This window comes from Verticillium nonalfalfae (genome assembly GCF_003724135.2).
Source record: "Verticillium nonalfalfae strain VnAa140/NRRL 66861 chromosome Unknown scaffold_161, whole genome shotgun sequence".
Classification (NCBI taxonomy): domain Eukaryota; kingdom Fungi; phylum Ascomycota; class Sordariomycetes; order Glomerellales; family Plectosphaerellaceae; genus Verticillium; species Verticillium nonalfalfae.
The window spans coordinates 1-15,033 of record NW_021167386.1 but is presented as its reverse complement, the minus strand read 5'-3'; the positions used below and the strand labels follow the sequence as shown (position 1 = coordinate 15,033).

At 47.7% G+C, this 15,033-nt stretch overlaps 2 protein-coding genes across 2 annotated transcripts; one reads left to right on the top strand and one right to left on the bottom strand.

The window, feature by feature from the left end:
- Positions 1–8,339: 8,339 nt before the first annotated feature.
- D7B24_002529 (uncharacterized protein) lies at positions 8,340–10,885 on the top strand (the record flags this gene model as incomplete). The annotated part of the gene is made up of 3 exons (XM_028636735.1): positions 8,340–8,740; positions 8,787–9,415; positions 10,389–10,885. The coding sequence occupies 3 exons, from the start codon at positions 8,340–8,342 to the stop codon at positions 10,883–10,885; spliced, it is 1,527 nt and encodes a 508-aa protein (XP_028491180.1).
- Positions 10,886–12,384: 1,499 nt separating this feature from the next.
- D7B24_002528 (uncharacterized protein) lies at positions 12,385–13,958 on the bottom strand (the record flags this gene model as incomplete). Its single annotated transcript, XM_028636734.1, has 2 exons — positions 12,385–13,429; positions 13,891–13,958. 2 exons carry the CDS (start codon positions 13,956–13,958, stop codon positions 12,385–12,387), a joined length of 1,113 nt encoding a protein of 370 aa, XP_028491179.1.
- Between the last annotated feature and the right edge of the window lie 1,075 nt (positions 13,959–15,033).

The window sequence follows — 15,033 nt, the reverse complement described above, 5'->3', positions numbered from 1 at the left end:
CGCTAGGCTCTCTAATACCTCGGCGAACGTTCTTCCTAAATATCGACCTTCCTCCTTTAGTATAAATTCAGCCTCCCGGAACTTTTCAGAATATAGCTTTCGAGCGTAATCTTGCTGCGATATGTTTCCGTATACGATATATTAAGGGTCGTCTAGGGTACTCTTTATTATTTCGTCTAGCTAAAGAAGTAGAAAAGGCATCGGGTAATAATTAACCTGCTACGGCGTAGCTTGAGCGAACTCCTAGTCGATAAGGCCTAGGAAGTTGAACTTATTATTAACTATGATGTTCTGCGTGCTGAGATCTATATAATTGAGGGGATAGTATGCCTATAATTCCTTAAAGAGCTTAGTATTCCGTATAATATCGATAAAAACTAGCGCCCCGAGTCTACTGAAGTGTAAGAGGTCTTGGTCGTGGAGACCTGCCTTATGGAGGATAGCTTCTCTAGTGGCAGTGAAGTATTCGGCTGCTATAGAGAATGGCCCTTGAGGAACGAGGCCCTTAGATGCTAATATGGATAACTTCCTAATAATAGGATCTCCCGATTCCGTTATATTAGAGATGGAACCGATTAGAGGAAATATTAAAGTTACGAGCTATGCTTAGACTATTGTCTACTAAGCTATAATATACTTTTAGGTTATAACTTATACCTGGTAAGATAAGATTTAAGTTAAGTATTAGTTAGAAAGCGAGAGATGCGAAGGCGAGGAAGGTGGAGTATAGAGGGTAATAGGAGAGGGTGTTTATAGACCGGTAAACTGTATAAATCGGGTATAATATCCTGTAGGGTATTGCTATTGAAGCCTTCTAATAGTATATAAGTAGTACTAGTATCGGTAGTAAGTTGAGATCTAGGGCCTTCGTAGGCGTATACTTTTGGAACGACCACGGCTAGGAGCTTCTAGTTTACGAAACGTATCGTCGATACTTCGTATACGATTAAGTAGTTTTCGTCTTCCTCTATAATTATTAGGAGGATATCGGGATATCGAGGTAATCGGATACGGGCAATTACTAGGCTACCGTCCTCAGCGACTATCTCGAAATAAATCTAGGATTATCCTACTAAGAAAGGATCGCTTATTACGAGCTTTTGGCCTTTAATGCGCTTAGTATAGTGTATAAGGATATCTTTATTGAGAGTGTCGAACGACCTTAATAACCGCTCTTTTATGCTGTTGTAATCCTAATTCTCGAACGAAGTCTATCTCGCGCTCGGAAGGGAATTCGAGGTTTTTGGTAGTTGTATATGTGGGTGGCGTGGGGTTTTCGCGCTGCTATTAGTATCGAAATGATCTCGATAATCCTCTACTGGGTAGAGAGGTAGTAGCTTGATGATGGGGAGGCGAATAGTAAAGATGAAGGGTTTGAAAGCTTGATTAGACGAGGGCGAAGAAAGGTAGATACGTAAGGTCTACGGTATAGAGGAGATAGCGTGGGTTTCGTCTATTGTTAGTTAGCTATCCTAGCCACGATACTGAAGATATTATTTTAGCTATAATGCGGGGTAGATATATCTTCAGCTACTAAGTAGTGGGCAAAGTTCCTACGGGCGCTAGTCTTATGGATGCTATGCCGATTTCTACGACCACCGATACGGGCCGTGAGGCGGTTAGGGGTTTCGAAAAACCCGCTATTTATAGTTTGTTAGTTAGTAATTAATTATACCTCTACCTCCCTGGTGTTGCCGGTCGATCTAGATATTATATATGAATTAAAACTACGGAGTTTGTCGGACTGTTGTATAGTGCACGGGCTCAAGTACTATTCTAATTAGAAAGTCCGGTTAATTGAAATTCTTATGACGGGCTTAGATCTATTTGCGCTTTATGAAGTATTTCTCTTATTCGCGTGTATAACCCTTGGTCCTCTATCTCCTATCTCCTCCTATTTAGAAATATAACTTTCCGTAACCTATTGACCCACGGAACTAGTGACTCGTAGTATAATGTATAGTTTCCTTTTATGAACCTTAGAAAGTCTCTTTCGTTGCTAACTAACCCCGTTTTGGAAGTTGCTAGCTCCTCCGTATCGAAGTAGTTCTATTTATTAAATCTTGCGACGACTTTGCCCTTATCTGGCCCGGTATATTAGATATATATCTAGAATAAAACCTAGAAGAAGGACTTAAGGTCGTGTATAAAGGAATACTGCTCGCCTAGAAGGGCCCTAATCGCTATAAAAGCCCTTATACCTATCTTTCCTCTTACCCCTGAGGTACCGTCTCGTTGCTCTCGGATAGTAAAGTTAAGGTCGATTAAAAAAGAGGGCTATAAAGGGTTCGTATCTTCCTCGTTAATTATTAGATTATTAATCGAGATGTCTCGGTGAAGTAAACCTGCCTTATATAAGGACTTATGCCCTTGGATATAGCCCTCTAGTACGGTAAGTAGAACCGACGGGGAGCTTACCTTATAAATAGCTTTTCCGTAATTGCGTAGGATGACCCGTTTATGTATTCGATTAGAGATAGCGTGGCTGCTTGCTTTTATTAGAGATGCTGAATAGGACCGTTTACTAGGTAGTATGGGGGCATTAGTCTGGCTCGATGACTGCTTTACTCTGATAGTACTACTTCGACCTATTCGTAGAGGGCCTATTATACTTATGCTCTATGGAATAATAAATCGTTCTAATCGATAATTCTTTACTTTAATAGTATCTAGTCCTATTCGAGTATTGCCTCGAATATCGTTAATGTCGTTACGGATAACTACGGTCTTATAGTAGTAGTACCTAGCGACGTTAATTATATCTTTATTAGTTGCCTCTTAAAGTAATTCGCCTTCCTCGTAATGCTCTATAAACTACTAGGAGTCCTTGATGATGATTGGTATCTATGGGTCTTCTTCGCGGTGCGCTTTCTAGTAAGTCGTAGCCCGGCTAGTGACGTAAGGTGCGTATTTTATTAATTAGTCGATAACGAGCTTCTCTATCTATCCGTTCCGTGTAATCATGATGAACTATTTACCGTTCTCTGTAATAATCGTAGGGTCGAAGCTAAGCTCTTCCTTATCTATTTAGAGGAACTTAATAATCGTAGAGATAAATTGCAGCCTATCGTAGTTAATATTAAACCGTTTAGATATAATCCCCCCGAGCCGGTTAAATATCTATATCCTTATAAGCGAACCGTAAATAGTAAAGCCTAAAACGAAGTAACGATTATCTTAAGTAGTGAGAACTTCCTTTACGTATCTCCCTAAATTAAGCTATGCTTTAGAGGCGATATCGGTAGATAGATTACTCTTTAGCTCTCTAGGGACGAGTATCTACGACTAGTAATATCGAGAGTCGCTTCTTGCTTAGGGGTTATTCACGAACCTAACGTCTAGCTTACGCTCTGCCGTAGAACCGTGGATCGGCTTATTAGGCTATACTAACGGCCTCCGGCCGGTCAGAGTGGGCTTATACGATTCTGCGAAGGCTGCTAGCTTATCGCTAATATCCGCGAACTAGCTAAGTATACCGTCTTAATTTACATTATTCGGCTAATTAGTCTACCCTTCGCGAAATAGAGGGTTACTGCCTTCCTCGTACGTCTATAATATTACCCGAGAAGCTATATTAAGATTAGCTATACGTCCGAAAAATATCTTATAGAAACTAGGGAGCCCGATATATATAGTGCTGAGCTCTTCCCTAAGTATAAGGTCTATATATTTCCGATGCTCGGACGAGTTCGTAAAGCTGCTCGTATTGCGGAGCTATAGGGTTTATTATAGAGAGGATGCTATTAATCGCAGCGGCGGGGTCGCTTCGGTAACGGTATTATAGACGTGATCCTAGATTAACGCGTCGTTAAGGGTATCGGCTAGGGATACTTTAAAAAGTAGTTTAATACGGTTAAAATCGAAGTTATCGGAGTTAATAGCGGAGCTAAGTCTTGATAAGTCGCTAAAGAGGTTCTTCCCTCTCCTGCCTAAGCGAAGTAGATAGGACGCTTAGTAACCTTAGAGCGCTAGGAGGAGATCGAGAGCTAAGTTTTAGAATTCTATAAGGTTAGTAGTGTAGGTTCGGTAGGGTGGATTGTATTACTATCGTTCGTAAGCTTGTAAAGCGAGTCTAGTAAGGGAGAGATACCCTGGTTTATATAGGCGGCCTTGAAAGAAGCGCGGAAGCCCTTAAGTCCGGTCTTAATAGGGTTGTCCTTAATGATATTTAGTCGACGTTGATCTGCTATAGTGGGGAGGTAAGGCGTCCGGGGGGGTTGGAAAGTGCGAGTAGGCGCGACGTATTATATGGATAGAGCTATCGGCGCCTATCGTGACTCTAGACAGATAGGTAACTTCTAGTCGAGGACGGTTACTTTACTACCTGGGAGTTAGTGTTTGCTTATTAATACGCTAGGTAGAAAATAGTATATCCCCAGCTACGTTTTAAGCTAATGCGGTCTGAAAATACTGTAGGGACCTAGCGCGAAATTATTGGTTCGGCGTTGGCTTTAAGAACCCTACTAGTGACTCGATATGGCGTATTACTAGCAAGGAGCTACTGCGTTCCCCGCTGTGGCTGAGATTCTAAATCACTATGTTCATTACTACTATTATACATTAGGTGCATGATCACTAAATGCTTAATCTCACATAGTGTCCTGATGACTACCTAGTTAGGTCGTGATATATATATATACCGAGCCTAGAGGCCATGAAAAGCGCTAAGATAGAGTCCTCTATACGACTATTATATAAATTATCGCCTTCGTTTTCCGAGCCCTCTATGAAGGGCCCTTCTCGTCCTCTTTACTTAGATAAATAGCGCGTATATATTAATTATAATATATTCTATATTACTTCTTGTCTTATTTGACTAGATATAGTCTCCGTGACTAAAAGTAGCTAAAGAGTAACCCTGGTAATACGGATATAGAGTCTAGACGTGGGTCAAAATACTATTGCGATTTAAAGGTTAGCTAATTTTAAAAGTGTTGTTATAAGCGCTTAGATCGTCTTCTATTATGCTAATACTAGGTTGATTCTCTCCGGTTCATACTACTACTGAGCCTATAATATATATTTGCGATAGCCTCACGAGCTAACCCCTAGTGATTGTGCGAATTCAATTACTAGTCTGACTAGTACCGGTAGCGCTAGGTATGTGTTGCTTCGCGAGCGTAATACCTGGCCCATGCCGGTGCCTGAAAGCCGAGTCTATTCCAGCCGTCGTATCGTGAGTGCTAGGCTCTATGGCCGATTGCTTAGGGGTTTGCCTTTGGAGGCCGGCGTAGTGAATGCTGATAGCTTTGAAATCCTAGGAGACCTATTAAAGAGAGTCTTCGCTAAAATGACTATAAGCTTGCTTAAGTCTCTTCCTAATGGCTCGGTTTTTGCCGTTAATCGTCTTGCTATCTGTTAATACTATGAATTGAATCGTGTCGTCGCTTTCTATATTGTTTTCGATATTGCTAATTTACGACTCTAATATAGAATCGATATTCGAGTAGAGGCCTGGTACTATCTTAGAGTATTCGCTTGTCTCTCGAGGTTATCGAGCGAGGTCTAGTCTTATACTAATATTAGTGTTTTTAAGCTGCTAATTAGGCTGTCTATAATCTTCTCCCGATGCTCCTTAAGCTATCGAAGTATGAAGCGTATATAATATTTAATCCCCTCGATTCCTTTACTAAATAATATTTAGGAGGTTGAGACCTGAGCCTAGGCGCTTGCCGAACTGCTATCGACCTTAAAGAATACGACCTCGGTCTATTTAATCGCTTATAAAAGTATAGTATAGAATTCGAGACCCCTTTTAGTGCTCTTTTCTTCCTCCTCTATATACTAGCGAGTAGTTACGTCGAGATTCGGACCGGTAATAGCGCGATAAGTTAAAGTATCGAGCTTTTATTAAATATAGTCTAGGTAGGCTTTAAATTAACTATTGTACTCGCGATTAATTCTCGATAGGTATATATAGACTAGGTGCTCGTAGTAGATGTGCGGCTATGAAGGTATATTTGTTAGCTAAGTTAATCTAAGTAGAATAGTATACTAATAGATTCGCGAAGCTTAAGATAATTATAATAGTGGAGTTATATCTAATTAGCTATTGCCGAAAGCCTTCTAAACTATCGCTCCCGTTAAACTTCAGTTTAGCCTAATCGCGGAAGCTTATCCGGTCAGGGCTAGAGCGTAAGCAGGAATCGAGTAGCTGGGCTTCAACCTTATTACACGACTATCGGCACTGTGTAAGCGTGAGTGTGAGAGCTGTGAGATCAACGTCAAGCTGGAGGAAGAGTGTGCTAATATTCAGGTAGGACGAGAGAGATAGCCTTATTAGTCAGCGATCAAACCTGGAGCCGAAGTTAGTCCGGAGTTCCAGGACTCGCTGGCGTAGAATACTAGAAAGAGAAACTTGGATTAACGAATACTCGCTTTTCGAGTTTGGAAACCATAATAGTAACGTGAAGGATTGACATGGCGCCGGAAACCTCCTTCGGTGACATTGGTAAGTGCAGGGAACATGGCGCAAAAAGGTACTGAGTGAGCAGTGACAGACACTTTCGCATGAAGTACGTCGGCAAAAGACACGACATGCAAAGGTACGACGAGTACGTAAGGCGTTCCTCGACACATCGAAGTCGGTGGGCTCCGGGCATCTCTGTCCCATAAGCTCGTGTGAGTCTACACACTTCGTTTTGTGCTTCTTGCGGCTAGAAGATGCCATGGCCGTCATTTCTCGCTGGCAAGAAGTGAATCCATGAATGACATGATAAGAGGGGTGTCTCGTACGAGCGGTCTTAACAAAGGAAGAATATCGTGGACTGGAACTCTCAATTCAGGAGTCTGAGTTCATTGAGATCTTTCCACAATGGTTCACGACCTTGGTATGCGACGTCCTCGTCGTTTAATGCTGGTGCATCGATACGGAAGGGAGAGACATGACTGGCCATAGGCACTCTCGTCCCACAGAGCCCAACCACTTCACTACTTACTACATTGGTAGTGGAAAGGGAATATATGTATCACGGCCGTGGTGGTTGTCAGAAGCATTGGCGCAGTGGCGGTGGCTAACCTCTGCAGATACATTACTCGATACACCTCTGAGCGACCAGTATGAGGTTGTGGGAAGCTGAAACGCAGTACATTACGAACTAGCAATCGGCTGGTCGTTTTCCTGGAGTGTATGCCCTGTCCGGTAGCTGCCACGAGGCGACCGAGCACACGAAGATTTAGGATCCTGTTCGTCCAATGATCGAACTCTTGCTCACTATGAGGAATGCACTCACTCCACTCATTCCGCACTGACTTAAATTCGGCCAGTACAAGACACCACCGAATTAACACCAGTTCCTTCCGTCGTGCCGTCATCGCAAGGCCGAACGCCAGACTGGCTGTTGGACAGGCGCAGCTAGCATGTTACCGATGACACTTACATGACGTGACACTGTCGCACATCGCCAAGTGCTCGGTGGTGATTCATCGAGCGCGTCTTGCTGTGATGATCGGGTCATTCGGAAGAGGTCTTTCCTTCGTGCTGCTTAAACCCGTAACACAGATGAGCCTCTGGGCGTACATACAGCACGAGACGACCAGCAGTGGCTCGAGCCGGCTCTCGTGAGCTACGTCCATTGTCCATGGCTTTGGTCACATCCCAAGGGTATCATTCATCCCGTCACGCGTCCCGCTGGCGATGCAGGGGGCCCAAAAGACACGACGATGCTACAGAGCTTGCTGCCAGCACCACGTGCAGACTTGGTTACAGTCTTTGGGGCTAGCTGGAGCAACTTTCCAGGGTCTGTGAAGAAGACGCCTTCTGGATGACAGCCAACGGGCATATTGGGGTCGTCTCTCGCAGGTCGGAAAGTTTGGACTGTTGCCAAACATGGCCATAGTGATGTCGGTGAAGGGTGCTGATGATCCACGCCTCAAGGGCCTAGCCTCTCCCTCCGATGTACAAGCGCCTCAAGCCAGGTGCTTGGCGTTGGGATTCCGCGCCGTCTGAAGCTTTATACTGCGCTTCTGGTCTATGCACGGCTTTTGCCAATCAAGGCAGAGGTCGGGACCGATCGTGTTCGGACGCGTGGGCTTACGTTTGCTCGCTCCCGTATCGCAGGTGTGCTCGGTCATCATTTGTCGGGGCCGATTCTGAACATCAAGCTAATCGGAATCGTGAGCTGAGCTCGTCGTGATTGCCAGTTGCGATGGTCGTGATCAGTCGACGAAGTAGGCTGAATCTCGCACTACCTTGACCATTCAAATGGGGTCGCGACCACGTGACGGATATGGGATGCGCTCAGCCTTTCCACGGCCTTCGACTTGGTCAAGCTTTCGTCTCGCCACCGCAAGCTGCTTGAGTAATTTCGGTCTATCATCAAGCTACCCTTCGACGCGCGATGGCAGACCCTCTGAGCGTGATTGGCGTCGTCTTCACTACGGCGCAAGCTACAAAGACCCTATACCAGACGGTGCAAAGCTTCCGTGATCAACCCCGCGCCGTGAGGCAGCTACGAGATGAACTCAAGAGCCTTGACGGTGTCCTCGACTCTCTTTATGACGCAGTCGAGCAAGAGGAGATGTTCTTTCTGCCGCTTCAGCTCCCGCTACGCCAGTGTGGCAAGGCGTGTAGCGAGTTTGAGGCGCTAGTAGTGAAGTGCACAACCCATTCTGATGGTGCCTGGCCTAGCGTGCGGGACTGGATGCGACTGCGATACATGGACGCAGACATCCGGGGCTTCACCGAAATGCTCGCTGGGTATAAGTCCACTATGTCTGTGGCGCTCGCTTATGCGAACCTGTGAGACACGTCTTCATGTGCTAGACTACCGGCTAACAGACAGCAGACGGTCGAGCAAGATTACACGGGCTGCCCTCGACGAGTACCAAGACATGATTAAAGCTACGACTCAAGACCTTGAGAGTCATCTCGAAGACATTAACAGGAAACTACACTCACTTACCTCACTCGGTGACCAGCAACCTGCCGACAATGCTGAGGAGAGACAGTGGTTCGAAAGGGAACGGCAGAGTACGCAGCAGTGTCTAGACATATGCGCCCAGGGCATCACCCAACTTGTTGAAGCAAGAAAGAGATACAAGGATGGCGCACACACAGCTATGGAGGCCGAGCAATTGACTCTTGCGGAACTTGTGACTCTCCTGGCGCTGAGAAGGTGCCAAGACGATCTGGCGATCCACCTCCGGGCCAAAGAAGAACAGGCCGGACGATCCCAGTCTCTACCAGTGCATCACCGTCAGGCCGCTCTGCCTACCTCCTCCCCCGAGACCCAAGCGTTTCTGCACGAGTCCCACAGCACCGAGCAGTGTCTGGCAGTCCTCCATCGTGCTGCCGAGCAAGCATCGTCCAGCGGTGTTCATGTCGTGGAGGATGTGGATATTGGTAACGACGCGCAGCAGATGCTGATCACATCGCGGGACCAGCTCTTTGAGGCCAGGCGCATCAAGCTAGGCAGTAGGGCAAAACAATTCATCATGTCAACAACGTCTGAGGAGTTACAAGATTTTTTGAAGTCGCAGAGACGAATGTAATTATAACCGCAAATCTACACTTTTCTTAAATCGCCATCACGAAACCCAACGACACATCCCACGCGCTGGAAGTTCCGTTGAGAGTCTTGCGACGGCGCGGGGGATCCAGGGGTGGCTGCCTTTTTATCGTCACCGATTGCTTTTATCAAGAGCTGCGCGGTTGCGCTGTCAAGCGCGCCACCGACATTCCACGATCCCTCGTCGACATCCAAGCGCTTTGTGAGCAGTTCTTGGTAATTGTACGTCGTAGCGTGGAAAACGACCGTATTCTTCGCTTGTTTGATGTCCCGCGTCACATGCTTAAGATGTGGTAGCTTGACGGGGTCGATTGCCGAGCTGGGCGTGGAACCAGGGATCTCGCTGGCAGGTGAGCTCACAGAGGCGTCAGGAGATAAGACTGGGTCGGCAGAGAGTCGTGGCGGGTTCGGTGTTTTGGGACATTCGGTGGTTGGCTCATCATGGAAGGAAGCCTGAGGAATCGGTTTCGTGGGCAAGAAGACAAGTGAATCTTGTCAAAGATGCCCTGTGGGACAACCTGTTGAGCGGGGTTGTCACGCATCACGTGTGCTAGTTTTCTTTTAGGTATAGCGTATTCTTTTTAGCCCCCTGTCATTGGTGGTGCCGAACCTACCACGACAGTGGCCCATTCAATCGTCCATCATGAACCCCATGAGCGTCACCCCACCATACTACCACTGGCAACAGTCTCCCTTGACAGATTTGATTCTTCTTCAAATAGCAGGCGAATGATGATGGCAACGCTCTGATATATTGCCCCCGTTTCTTCTTCGCCACAAACTCCTAGTCATCTTCTACTAGGCCCAATGTCAGACATCGTGAGCTTGAACTACATTGAGAAAAGACCCCAATGACACCTGTGTTCTGATCGCGAGTAGAAACAGTGAAGAGACGTTTGAAGAGTCCTACCGCGCCCTCGCAGACCTTCTGGCGCTGCCTCGCCGGCACGACCTCAAGGTCAATGTGCTGGCGCTGGAAGGATGTCAGCTCATGCTTCATGATCGTCGATAGCGCCGATGATGTTGGCGTGTTTTTTGCGAAAGAGGGCAGTGAAGACGGCGCGCATGAACCACTGGCTTCACACCTGCCCAAGACGGCTGGCGGCGAAATCTTATTCACGTTACGCAGTCTAGACGCTATAGAGAAGCTCGCCGGTAGCGGTAGGACAATACTGCGCATACCAGTCATGGAGGAGAAGCAGGCGCTACAAGTTCTGCAAAAGGAGCTTGACAAAGAAGTGGACGAAGCGCCTGCGATTGACCTCGTTTGCCCTCAACCATATCCCACTAGCGTCAATCAAGCATCAGCCTACATCAACAGGCGCAGTCCGCGAGGTACTCCTGCGTCGTACTTGATTGAGTTCCTCAAGAACTAAAGGCGCAGAGACGGCCTACTCCGCAGTGATGAAAGGGACCTCGGACGCCGCGATGGCGTATCTAATTCTGTGGTCGTAACGTCGCAGGTGACGTTTGAGCAGATCAGGCGCGAGCGCCCCCAGGCAGCCAAATTACTGTCTTTGATGAGCTTCTTTCAAGCTCAGAACATACCGGAGAGTGTGCTGCACGCCTACGATGACGCTGAGAGCGGAGAGGAAGTAGGTAACCGGCGAAGCGGTGAAGACGCAGACGCCGATACCGACGATGTTGACACACTAGAGACTTCGAGAACGACATTGGTGTACTACGGGGCTATTCGCTCATTACTCCAACAGCGACAGGGCTCTACGAGATGCACTCTCTAGTCCAATTCTGCACCCGTTCGTGGTAGATTTGAAGACGTCAGTGGTCGAGAACCAGTTTTTAGGCTGTCCGCCTTACTGAACGCAAGTCTTTCCGTGTTACGATTGCTATATACGGGCTAACGATCGTCAGGAATTCAACAGCGTTGCGCAAAGCTCCCGCTCCGCAAATTAACATCACTACATAACTCTGTGACAAGAGACGGTGGACTGCTGGATCAAGGTCTTCAAGGCCCTGAGCTGTCATTTCGGCCTGTGTACGGCCAACATGTGAAACCGTTGACCAACTGAATCCCGGAATGACCGAGGCGCGATGCACTCATTCTAGCGACAGAGAGCAATTCGCCACTGAGGTTTGTTCTCTGATTCAGGTGGACATGATCAGATTAAGAACCGGCCATTTTACGCTCTTGTTCGTGTGCTCTACTCTTGCGGCCGTTGCTGATAGATGTGTGATGGCTGGTGGCGGGTGATCTTGGGTCGCCTAAGGTGGGTGTCGTTGGGTGATTGAGCCACCACCATGAGGCGTAGGTCTCCAACAAACCCATCCAACAAGATCTGGGCGCACGCTGCTTAGCCCAGAACCCAGAACCAGTGCTAGGCAAAGCAGTTTCTGGCTTCAATCTGGTACTGCGCAGGGGAGAATCTCAAAGTAGAGGTACGATTCGGGACGTACCGTGCATTGGACCCGAATTGAACGCGGTGTAACGCCTTGATGAGGGCAGTTTTGGCGTTTTCGAAGTACTTCGAGATCGTCCAAGGCAGCCCAATGTGCTGCTCAAGACGGAGGCCCCTCTTGTAGAATTCCGACAACGGCCATGCGACTCCAGCTCCCTCGGCTCCAGTCGACCTGTGCACCATTCGGCTTGGGTTGCCCACAGGAACCGGGTGGCCACTACAGGTGTCTAATGCCGTGACGCGTTTGTGCTATTAAGAAGCATGGGAAGGTACTAACCTGGAGTTACTGTACTCACAGTCTTTCTCTCTGTTCTAATTACATGGAGGCATTTCTGCGGCTTGTATTCTATCTCGACGCCTTGCACAGTATTGCGAGCTGGTTCAGAATAGACGAAGAGTCACGACTGGAACTCTGCGACAGTAAGGCGGATGTTTGCTCCAGTTGCTCAACTGCAGGCTTACAGAAACCCCAGTTGTACTAACTTATAATCGCAATGACCGCAGTATCCACACTCCTTGTCACACGCCGTGAAGTCTTTGACGGAGTCATGCTCAGAGCCGTCATAGTCGTAACGATCTTCATCGCTGTCATAGCTCCACCAATGTGCTTTGTCGTCGCTTTCCAGATCGCCTCTCGCACTCTCCGGCCCTGAGCCATCAGCAACTTCCAGACCCTGAAGGATTAGTTGTCTGTAAGACTCAACATCACTCTTCCTTTGAAGCATTACATAAAGAACCTCGACCAGACAGTCTCGACCGGTTGGCATGCTGAACCCTCTCTGAGAGACTTCGTCAAGAGCTGCCATAGCCACGTCCTGCAGCCCGTTTTTTTGATCACCAGACACTGGGTTGTCAGCCGTATTGCAATCAAGGAGAAATCCTAATATTTCAGGCCCTACAAGACATTCTCTCCACAACTCGTCCAAGTCTACACGGACATCTATGTCTACGGATAGAATTGTTGTCTGAAGCGTGTCGAAAGCGAGGACTCCAATGACTTTGCCTTTGCCGCCAGGCTTTCGCTGACGCGAATGAAGGGCAGCAAGGATCTGATTCATTGGTGAATCGTCGGTCTTTGTAGGTGAAGATACACCTGAGCCAGGTTGTCCATCGCCTCCACCCGAAGACCCCCTTGCACATGACGAAGACTCTGCAACAACTTGGCCCAACCTGAATGTTGCGGGTGGTGGCAAAGTTGGACGTGGAAAGCCCCCCGTAGAAGGACTGACGACCGGCTGCTCTTTTGGAAATCTCAGATGGAGGTCGATGTCCCTCGAGGGTCTGGCGAGGGTGGCTCGCCAATGGTGAGAGTTGATAGGAGATTTTTGGTAGAGGTTCAGCTCGTAAAACTTGTCGTGAATGCCACATCTGAAATTTTTGTATCTTGAAACCTGATGTAAGTTTCCAGCTGCGGACGGTTTGGGGCATGACATCGTGACGTACGAATTGACCTTCTCAAAGTTCGCTTGTAGAAGCTGCTCTTCTTGTATCTCCGCATATTCCCTATTGGAACCGAGCGAGCAAAGTAACGAAGGGATTCTAGCGGACCGTAGTTGATCTGGCGGACCAGTTGGATGGAATGTGAAGTTTCCGGGCAGGCTTCTTCTCTGCGAATGTCATCTTTCTGTTCATTGGCCCAGGCGAGGAAGCCTGAGAATTTCGACTCATGGTCGAGGGCCTGTGGTCGATATGGTTGGATAGCGCCACAGCAGAATAGGGAAGAATCCATGATCAAGAGCACCTGGATATTAAAAGAAGCCAAGAGTTTCGCATCAGGAGGGAAGAGGGGTATACTTAAGTAGCTTGAGTTCACACGGGAAGCAGACGACGTCTACTTGACGTCATTACATCGCTTTGGTTGTAGCTTGATGCGTGGCTTCCGCTAGCTCATGCTCGTATCCAATGACAGGCAGGACAGCAAGGACTTTGTAGAACAGGATGGTGGAGGACTACTTTGGGCACACTTCGTACGACCAACAACAACAGAGACTGGGGTCAGCTGAATCATGAGCCCCAGGATGGTGTTGTGCATTTTGATCTTGGTGCCGAAGCTTTGACGAAGATACATCGTGCGTTCTTCTAAGCCTTGGGCGCAGGAATAGACCATGGTGCCCAGCCTTCAGATTGATCAGATGTGAGCACACCAACACGGCCCATACTGTACTGATGTTGACGCTGTGGCGTATCTGCCAACTCCCTTGCCTAGTCTTGATCCCGCTTGCTCTCGGTCAGGTTTGGTGGAAGCTAGCTCGACCCACACAACTGGCTGACCTAATCGTTTCTGTGAAGTGTCCAGATCTGGGCCCTGGGCAGTATTAGACTCATATTTCGGCTTGTATGGCCCGTGCTCAAAGAGATCAAGACCTGTGTGCATTTGGCCGAGCAGCAGCGGCGAAGAGAAACATGGCAGCGAGAGCCGAAGCAGCGGGAGGCACAGAAGCAAGAGGCGGACCTGCGGAAGAGCACAGCACGTGAGGAGTCCAAAAGGTCAGCAAAGACACAGTCGACAACCACGTCTCAGAACGAAGGAGGCCAACATCGGCATTACAAAACGCCTTCCTCATGTCAACATATGAGGTGGTGGAATCGCAAATTCCATCAAAGAGCTTGTGGGTCATGCCGCCGTCATATGCCTTATTACACTTTTCGTTGCCCTGGCTGCAAGATTGTTGCGTGTGCTGGCTGTCGTGACCTTCTCAAGCAGGCGTAGGCAAGAAGTCAGGTGATCGAAGCGGTTAGGGGTTTGAGATTTAGTAACCATAACACCATATCGATAGTTTTACAGTATGAGGGAGAGGAGAGTACTTCGTTACAGCATTGCATTATGTCTGGTATAACATCGCAGAACGACCACCGCAAAGCACGCATAACTCGTTGCAGCGCTACCATATGGACGACAGATAAGTGATCCTGGAGGGCACGGGTTCATTGTACCAGAGGCCTCCAGTAGACTGCCCTTTTGATTGGTTCGCAGCTGTCTCTTGCTGCGCTCCGCAGCAGCGGGAAGACTAGTCCGAGCTGCTGCCTGGCCGTCCGTCTTCGAACCTCCCCCACTTCTTCGGCGCATTCATTTGATACTCTTGCAAGATCTTCGCAACATTCTCAGC